The 9,693-nt window shown below is 39.6% G+C and overlaps 1 protein-coding gene across 1 annotated transcript in view; it reads left to right on the forward strand.

Moving 5' to 3' along the window:
- BZW2 (basic leucine zipper and W2 domains 2) overlaps nt 1-9,438 on the forward strand; it is a 57,820-nt gene extending 48,382 nt beyond the window's left edge. Inside the window, exons 8-12 of the mRNA XM_065939055.1 lie at nt 188-358; nt 2,244-2,390; nt 3,687-3,825; nt 8,235-8,357; nt 8,981-9,438. Coding sequence (XP_065795127.1) covers nt 188-358; nt 2,244-2,390; nt 3,687-3,825; nt 8,235-8,357; nt 8,981-9,009 — 609 coding nt within the window. The 3' untranslated portion in view covers nt 9,010-9,438. The remainder of the gene's footprint in view (nt 1-187; nt 359-2,243; nt 2,391-3,686; nt 3,826-8,234; nt 8,358-8,980) is intronic.
- Nucleotides 9,439-9,693: the final 255 nt, after the last annotated feature.

The raw sequence follows: 9,693 nt of genomic DNA on the forward strand, positions 1-9,693 counted from the left end.
ATTTTGAAAGGTGTCTTAGCAAGTACTCAAGAAATATGCCTTGAGATGTATTCTTTTGAAAAATCAATCCTTACTCTTTTCTTCATGAGATAGTCTAAGCGCTCCTTTACTATGAAGACGTTGTTCTTTATGCTTGCTGAATGTGAATGACTTATTGTATGACCGTCTCTCGTCTTTTATCTCTCAGGAACTCTTTCCAGTTAACAGACAGAGCGTGGATCATTTCGCTAAATACTTCACTGACGCAGGTCTGAAGGAGCTCTCCGACTTCCTCCGAGTCCAGCAGTCCCTGGGCACCAGGAAGGAGCTGCAGAAGGAACTCCAGGAGCGTCTTTCTCAGGAATGCCCGATCAAGGAGGTGAGGACCATGGACTCACTTCCCTGCAAAACCAGGGGCGAGGGGCGTATCCTAGACTGTGCAGTGCAAACCTTACCTCCCGTGAAGGAGACTGCCCTTCGTTCCTTGCTGTGAACTTGAGGTCCTTTTCATACCATTTAAATGAGCTCAATACCAAAAACATCCTCCAGGATGTTCCAGAAAATAGTGATTATTTCCACACAAAGGACTTATTTACCAGGTTGCTGTGCTTGTCAAAATATTTCATCTGCCTAATAGATTCACTGTCCACTGCTATCCACTAGCATTATACCTCAGTTTAAGGTGATTTTTCCCATTTTTTTGCAGATTATATAACATGGTTAAGTATTAGCTTAATGTATATAGATGTCAGTTTTAAGACAAAAGGTTTTGCATTCACATCATGGATAAAGACCAGTTGGACCAGGGACTTGTTGGCTCCCACTCACAATAACTCACAATATCTGCATAATGTAAATGCTATATTTTTGTATAGCTATAGTTCTTGTGGCTATTACTGTATCTTTTTTTTTTTAAGTCATGCCTGAAGAAAACTTCCCATTTGAACTTTAAAAAAACTTCTATGTAATAATTCAAAAGCTGCATTAAGAGTCCTTTCCTTTTGCCAATTACTCTCAAGTCCCAAGCCCTCACCACCCTGCTTGCCTAGAGCCTTGCAAGGTACTGTGTATGGTTTAAAATTTGAAATTTCAAGATGGATTCTGGCCAGCAGGTGGAGGTGTTGGTCCCAAGTCTCATAGCATTAAGGTCAGCAATATATTCAGTAACCTTTATCCAAGCAAAAATCTCGAACATGATTTTCCATGGTGAAAAAAAGAAAAAAGCAAACTATAACTAACAGTGTGATACTTTCTGGTATAGAGATGTCACATTTCTTTGCAGCTTCTCCCTGTCAGCTGGAGGACTGGGACTCCTCAGTTCCTTCTTTTCTTGAAGCCTTATCCACTGCAAACCAGGCTGGCAGGAAAGAAAGCAGTGTACTTTCATTTTAAAAAGGAAGCGAGAAAAGTCGTACTGGTCACAAAGTCATAAGATTCATCATGGTTTTTAATTACTTATTAAGCCCTCCAGGTGGCGCTAGTGGTAAAGAATCCATCTACCAATGCAGGAGACTTAAGAGATGCAAGTTCAATCTCTGGGTCAGGAAGATCCTGTGGAGAAGGAAGTGGCAACTCACTGCAGTATTCTTGCCTGTAGAATCCCCATGGACAGAGAAGCCTGGTGGGCTACAGTCCATGGGTTCGCAAAGAGTCGGACACGACTGAGCGACTTAGCATTCATACATGCACTGAAGTCCTCAGCTCTACTTGGGATTTTATTTCAAAAGGAGAAAGATTTTTTCAAACAAGTTTAATATAAAATTTTACAATTTATTTACATGAGGCATAAGGATATTCAAAAGTGATAATTAAAGAATAAATTGTAGAGAATGCCTTGTACCAACCCAAAGCATTTTTTCATCAAGAGGTTTTAAGTTGAGGATTGGAGTAGACATTCACAGCTCTGCTGGCTTTCTTCAAACCCCAGAAAGTCAGACTGGCTTAAATAATCCTTGTCCTGCTGGACTCAACAGGGGTCCTGCCTGTAAAAGACTAACCCTGAGAAACCAAGATTCGCTGTTATTTTCTATTACCCAGCAGCTCCTGGCCAGAGCTAAGCCTATTAATTAGGAGACTAAAAATAAATCCTCTCTGAGAACACACCATTGTGTTCTCCTCTGCCTTGGAACTTGAGAGCATATGCCAGGAAGGGAGGAACTCAGCAGAGTATTTGTCTGCCTCCAACCTTTTACTGACGAAGCAGGAGAGAGGGGGGTCTCCCCACCTGCCTGTTCCTCTTTTGACTCCTCTCTTCTGAAATGTAGGTGGTTCTCTATGTTAAAGAAGAAATGAAAAGGAATGATCTTCCAGAAACGGCAGTGATTGGACTTCTGTGGACCTGTATAATGAACGCTGTGGAATGGAACAAGAAGGAGGAACTCGTGGCGGAGCAGGCCCTCAAACACCTGAAGGTACAAGGTCCCAGCAAGGCTGTCTTGGCCGCCCGCCCGCTGCAGCTTTAACAGCGTGACAGACGGGTTCTAAGCATAATGCTCCCAGGTTCAGTCCCAACATATATTTCCTGGTGTTTTTCCTGTCAAATATGCCACTACCTAAAATGTTTGAGACGTAAGCGCTTGTGAAATACCTGAGGGTAAGTTCTTACTAAAAACAACATCAGAAAATCCACAGAATAGTCATATATTCAGTATTGGTTAAAGAGAAATACAGTCTGTTAGTTTTCCTTCTACCTCACAAAAATTCTTAAGGAGTTTTTTTTTTTTTTAAGTAAGCTACAAGTTGACATTAGAATTTGAAAAGCGAGTGGTGGAAGAAATCAACTGATTGTATAAATTGTATATTTTTGTACAGGGATACATATGTGTTTACCTTTATCATCCTCTCCCTGTAAAACTATTAAGAAATGTAGAAGACTTAGAACCTGCCTTCAGAGTTTACACTTGAATTGGGAAGCGAACACCTACATAGTATACACTCCGCAGGATGTAAATCAGATAGCTCTTCAATATTTGGGACAGAGCAGTGGGTAGCCTATGCAGGGAGGGATCAAAGGAGGAGTTTGTGTTGAGCTCAGTAACTCTTAGAGAAAATAATAGCCAAACGTCAACAACTAGGGGCTTCCCTGATGGCTCAGATGGTAAAGAATCTGCCTGCATTGCGGGAGATTTGGGTTTGATCCCTGGTTTGGGAAGATCCTCTGGAGAAGGGAATGGCAACCCACTCCAGTATTCTTGCCTGGAGAATTCTATGGACCGTGGAGCTCCACGGGCCACGATCAATGGGGTCACGAGTCAGACAGGACTGACACACACATCAAGAATTAGAAGCCAAGGTCATTTAAGACAAGAGGAACAATCTGAACAAAATCATAAAGATGTTTTGTGAGGGGATCTTCCAGTGGCAGAGCCATCCTCCAGGAGTGGAGGAATCACAGCAGCCCTGGGAGCCTTCAGAACCTAGGATCTCTCTCATTTTCACAATATCCATTAGACGGACACAGTAACATAGAAATTGTCTCTGATGGAGTCAGGAGTTCCTATTTGGTCCCTTTTAGCGGGTACAATGAGAGAAATCTGATATGGTGCGGGAGTAAAAAATTCATTTTGGTTGGACACAATATTATAATAAGATAATCCTCAAAGTGGAAGTTTTCTAAGCACATCTCCAGGTGACCGCTGTGCTTCAAGTGGCACCAGCCCTACACCTCCCACAAAAGTGAACGGTCTTGCTCCCCTCTCCTGTTCCAGCAATACGCTCCACTCCTGGCTGTGTTCAGTTCCCAAGGCCAGTCAGAGCTGATCCTCCTGCAGAAGGTTCAGGAGTACTGTTACGACAACATCCATTTCATGAAGGCCTTTCAGAAGATTGTGGTTCTCTTTTACAAAGGTATGTATCTGTGTTGTTCTGCCACTGTGTTTCCATGAAGCTCTTTTTGGGCCAGAGTAAGGGGTGGTGCAGAGGGGAACATGGGTTTCTGCTCATCTCTGAATTCTAGTGAGGCAGCCATATTACGTGGAGAGAGAAGGTATTAATACAAACCCCATAGACACCTGTGGCCCCATGTCCCAGTCTGATTAGGCCCCTGTGCACTTCTCATTGATGGAAATGGCTAGAAGACTGGTGATGAACTTCTGATTTGGGGAGGTGTTGGGGAGGATGGTGAAAAAGACTGTAATTACTAAAAAGAAGGTATGTGTTTCAATTGTAAGGATTAGTTCTAACAACAATGATCACCAGAAGCATGTTCAAACCTTTTCAGATACCAATCAAGCTGGCTCTAAATTAGTTTTAAACTTTGTGTTTTAGTTATTTGGCTCACCCAGTCTCCTGTTTGGCCAGGAAATGACTATTTTTAGATTTTCACATTTACTGTCTGTTCTTTGTGTTTATAGGATTAGGTTGCCATGACAACTGGTACTGCCAGTTTATTAAAAAATGAATGCTCTAGGGTTTTAACTGATCTCAATCTCCATACCTATAGTATATTTTTAAAAAATGATCCTAGACTATTCTTTGGTCTAGCTTTGTGTAGTTTTATGAGGAGAGGGGAAGGAGCACTTAAACAATGATACATTTTGAACATGGTGAAATGTTTATTAGAAATTACTGCTGTCTTAAATGGCATAACACAGAAGAAAACTAAAATATAAATTATTGAGCTTCCCTGGTGGCTCAGACGGTAAAGAATCCGCCAGCAATGCAGTAAACCCAGGTTCGATCCTTGGGTCCGGTAGATCCCATGGAGAAGGGAATGGCAACCCACTCCAGTTTTCTTGCCTGGAGAATTCCATGGATAGAGGAGCCTGGCAGGCTACAGTCACTTTCTAAAATAAATTTCTTTCTTCTTTTCTTCCTAAAGCTAAGTACTGTATTCTCAGCATATAGGTCTGAAAAATATAAAACTATCTCCTCAAGTACCGTTAGTATCTCTACTATGGCTTTTATTGTTTGCAGATATTTCTTAGGTTAAATTCTGTTCCTCACACACATTTTTCTAAAAGAAGTTTCTTATTCTAAAAGATTATTGACCTTCTCACATACAGTCCCAGCTTTCTTACGGTAAATTATGTTTGACTCATGTCCCTATATGACACTGATTATAAAAAGTACTGAATTTAATAAGTTTCAAGTGACATAGTCTTCAACTTAAATATTTGAATAATTGACATCACCCAATGCAGTTGTCATAACACTCTTAAGATATTGTCTCTTTGACCCTCATGAAAACCCAAATTTTGAATTAAAATTCTATGCATTGAGACCTATTTAGATTTTTTCATCAGGTTATTTATTATGCATGTACTGAATGCAAACTAGCTGCCAAGTCTTATGTTAAATGCTGGAAATGAGATGAACAAAATAGCCCCTGACTGCCTGGATTTCAGAGAATAGAAGAAAACCCAAAATTATAATCACAGTGTGTGTGTGTTCAGTCATTTGGTCGTGTCTGATTCTTTGCGACGCCATGGACTGTAGCCTGGCAGGCTCCACTGCCTATGGTGTTTTCCAGGCAAGAATACTGCAGTGGGTTGCCATTTCCCTCTCCTGTAATCACCATATCAGTGGCTAAAATAAGGCTGGTACCAATAAATGATGATGAGAAGTAGACGGATGTCAGCGGAGGGGCCCCTAACTCAGAGCTGAAGCTAAGTTGGTGAAGGAAAAGGGAAGGCTCTCAAGGGACCAGAGTTTTTTCCCAGAGGTGATGAAGAAGTGGACCACGTAGAAGGGAGAGAAACGCACTGTAATATGAGGGGCCTTAGTGCAATTGTGGAATGTCTCCTTTCTTACTGAGCTTTTACTGATCCTCTGTGCTCCTAGTAGGTATCTGGGGGAGATCCCAACCCTTTGTCATCTCCATCTCCTGGTTATAATGAACTCCTCTCTCTACTTTTCCTTAGTGGAAAACACAAGTTCTCGCTCTCCTACATTTGTCATGGAGCTCCTTCCATTTGTGATTAGATTTTTTCCTACACAACAGTTAACTTTCTTTTTGATATTCACGCTTTGCCTCAAAGTCGCCCTGTGTCATTGCTTCTGTCCCTTCTTTATTATTTATTTCCCTAGAAATTTGGTCTTGCTACAGGTGTTTATTATTAAATTCTTCAAAGAGCTCAGCTCCGCACAAAGTTGGTCTGATTTTTCAGTGGATGATATATCCGATAAGTTTTACCGGTCGTGTACAGTGCTTTTCACAAGCACAGTCAAGGATTCTAGTACTTGCATGGTCTCTTTTGGCCTCTGTGGGGCAATCAAACACAGGAGTGAGCTCTCACCCTTCATAAGGAAGACAGGAGACAGTGTCACTAAGCTACACTTTGTCGCCTTTGCAACCTATACACTGTATCATAACATGATTCATTATGGTGAGAAGAAAAAATAGAATTTCCCTTTACATGTTTAGTTCTCTATTTTATTTTATACCATTAACAATAGTAGTTGTTAGTACGTGCATATAGTTTATAAACCAAAAAATATACATATATTGGGAATGTATGTGCTCAAAATTGTCATACTGATAGGAGAACACGATGAAAACAGTTTGGAAATTACTAGTATAAATCACAGGCATCTTAAGGATGTCATAAAAACAAATTCCATAAAAGGGACTTTTAAAATTCATATTTGAGATAATTTGTGTTCCTGGAAATTTTCTGCAAAGCGTTCTTACCCAGTAACAAATCACTTCCTCGAGCTGTGAACCATCTTCTTACAGCTATGAAAACTGGGCTTTGATGGCCAGAGGTAGGAAAGTTGTTTCATCATTGGGAGTGGAGAGTGCAGAGCTGGAAACACGAGAAACTAAAAGACTAGAAGCTAAGAATAATTCCTTAGGACTCCTGATTATAATTTCTAAGTCTAGTCCTTATAAGTGAATAAACCCAGATTTCTGTCTTCCTTTGCAAAACGTAGTGTATTTAATGATCAAAATAAAAAATAAAACACACTTTTATATTTTCTAAAACCAATCATGTCCTTTTTTAGTCAGTTTAACCTCTTCAATTGAATCTGAGAGCCAGTTATTAATTTTAAAAAACAAGGCTTTTGTTATGAAAAGATCAGTGATGTTATGAATGAAAACAATATCAAATCATTTCTCTTGTTTTTATAAGTTAAAGGTATATTTTAACTACAAAAACATCATTAGAATGATTTATCAGCATTTGTAATGGATTGGGCAGGTATTGGGGATAATAATAAATCCTTTTTATATGTTTTCCATTTCATTTCACATTCCAAAATCCCAAAAGACAGCCCATTAGAACACCGGCAAAGTATGTAGGCTGTTGTTTCCACATTGCCCTTTCTATTCCTAACATTCTAAATTAATGATAACTTGAGGGTATCAAGGTATATTTATGGAATTTAATTTTTAGGTAGTAGATAGTTAATAGAGAACACTTTTTCTTAAAAACCTGTAGGAAGTCTAACACGTCTTTCTCTCTGAATAGTGTACAAGGAAACCATTACTCATGTGATTTAGATACTCTGGGGAAATAAATTTAGGACAGCGATAGAGTGATGTAGAACTTTGGATCCTATGTATATTGGTCCCATGGTATACCCAGGAAGCTCATCTTTATATTTAATCATTAACATTATCATTATTGCATTCTATCTACAATATATTTTTTTTCATTTGCCCTTTTTTTTCTCCTAAAGTAAATCCCCTTAAAAGACCAGTCATTTGAGGTCACTGCTTAATCAAGATGTGTTTGAAACTGGCAGGACAAAGGGTATTCTGAAATGCTGGAATTGCTGATTCATTGGCAGAATTACAAAATAACCCAGTTTCCTCCCAGCAAATTAGCACTGTAAGATTTCCAAGTCCCAGTCCCACCATCATCACTAGAGTACTGATGATCCCATCTATTGGGCTTCCCCAGTGGCTCAGAAGTAAAGATCCCACCTGCCAATGCAGGAGACAAGGGTTCCATCCCTGGGTCAGGAAGGTCCCCTGGAGAAGGGAATGGCCACCCACTGCAGAATTGTTGCCTGGGAAATCCCAGGAACAGAAGAGCCTGGAGGGCTACAATCTATGGGGTCACAAAAGAGTTGGACACAGCTGAGCAACTAAACAACATCACCGCCCTAACTACTAACATACTCGGGACACTGTGCTATGTGGGAACAAGCTTGGTTCTTGTCTTCCGGTAAGTTTCCATATGAGTTTCTTTTATAACAGAGTTTTAATAGTTGAAGTGATTGCTTTCTATTAAACTCTTAAGACATGAACTTGCTTTAAAACATGATATGTGTGTAATAACTTTGAGATGTTTGATTTGAAATTGCAGCTGATGTGCTGAGTGAAGAAGCGATACTGAAGTGGTACAAAGAAGCGCATGTTTCGAAAGGCAAAAGTGTTTTCCTTGACCAGATGAAGAAATTTGTGGAATGGTTACAAAACGCAGAAGAAGGTATGATTGTATTTAACAACGTGGTGGCCATTTAGCAGATCCTTTCTCACTGTGATTCAAAATAGCTCCTCCCGCCACAGATTTTTTTGTTTTTGTGGTTTTTGGCTTTGTAAAACTGAAGTTCTGAGCCTTCATTTCTAAATGAAGGCAATGAAAATATCTGCATGATAAACAAAACAAAATCTCTTAAATTATCCCTAGTGGAGGACAAAGAGGAAGAAATAATCAGATGTGAAAGGAAAAAAATAATTACATTTATGGGATTTTATCAATTTTTTATAGCGCCTTTACTGGTTGACTGGTGCTTAAAATGGGAATACAAGTTGGAAGAGCAATAATGATGAGACTTAATCCAACCAGGCATGAGAAGTTGATGATCCAGAAACATACAAGTAGTTATTGTCACCAATAATATTTCTGAGTATGTTGCCTTTTTAGAAAGTCAATTTCATTTAAAAATCGAAAAGGAGAAAAGTTTGCTGTCTGCTCTATGATTCTATCTTAGTCAACGGACACCCATGTCTTTTTTTAGGGGATAGGGAGATAAGAGTAAAACCTGTTTCCTGACCTTGTTTAACAGTCTCAGAAGAAACGACCTGACTTTTCTCTTTCTTCTCTTGTAGAATCTGAATCTGAAGGTGAAGAGAATTAGGTGGCTCGAGAAGCACAATACCCAGGTCACCACACAACACTTTTATTGGGAATGCTGAGCCATTTGAGAAGAGAAACTTGGCTTCCGTTTTTCACAAAGGAAAAAAAAAAATAGGATAGGCTTCCCTTTTGCCGAGGGGGAAATGGTTTTTTGTTTTGTTTTGTTTTTAAATGGAGCCCTGAGGCATCAGCGATTATACTTGGGACTCTACCTCTCACTCACTATTCGCTAACTTAAAGCCATTCAGCAGGGAGTCCAGGATCTGAGGCGAAATACTCCGCAGACTCCTCTTTTTTTAGCTGTATTTTTCAGGTACTGTGTGGTGAACGCCCCACTGGTGTCTGTTACAGGGCCACTTTGGTAGTTGTGTATCTGCTCGTGTATGTGATTTGACAAACCAGTTTTTTAAAATAAATGGCTTTTTAAAAATCTGGGCTTATATTTTCAACGCTTTTATTTCTTTACTGTCCTAACCTCTTGTACAGATGACATTTCAGTGTCAGGATTTCTTTCTTGTCCAAAATGCTGAATAGTTCTTGTCGATAAAAGCACTTCTACTCCTTGTATCATTGGCAAATATATTTCACTGACCTTTGTAGTGTAATAGAAATCCACCCAAAAGTATAGACACACCAGCACCAATGCCATAAATTGACAATAATAATATTATCTGTGTGCGAGGAC

Source organism: Muntiacus reevesi, chromosome 6 (genome assembly GCF_963930625.1).
Source record: "Muntiacus reevesi chromosome 6, mMunRee1.1, whole genome shotgun sequence".
In the NCBI taxonomy this organism is placed as follows: domain Eukaryota; kingdom Metazoa; phylum Chordata; class Mammalia; order Artiodactyla; family Cervidae; genus Muntiacus; species Muntiacus reevesi.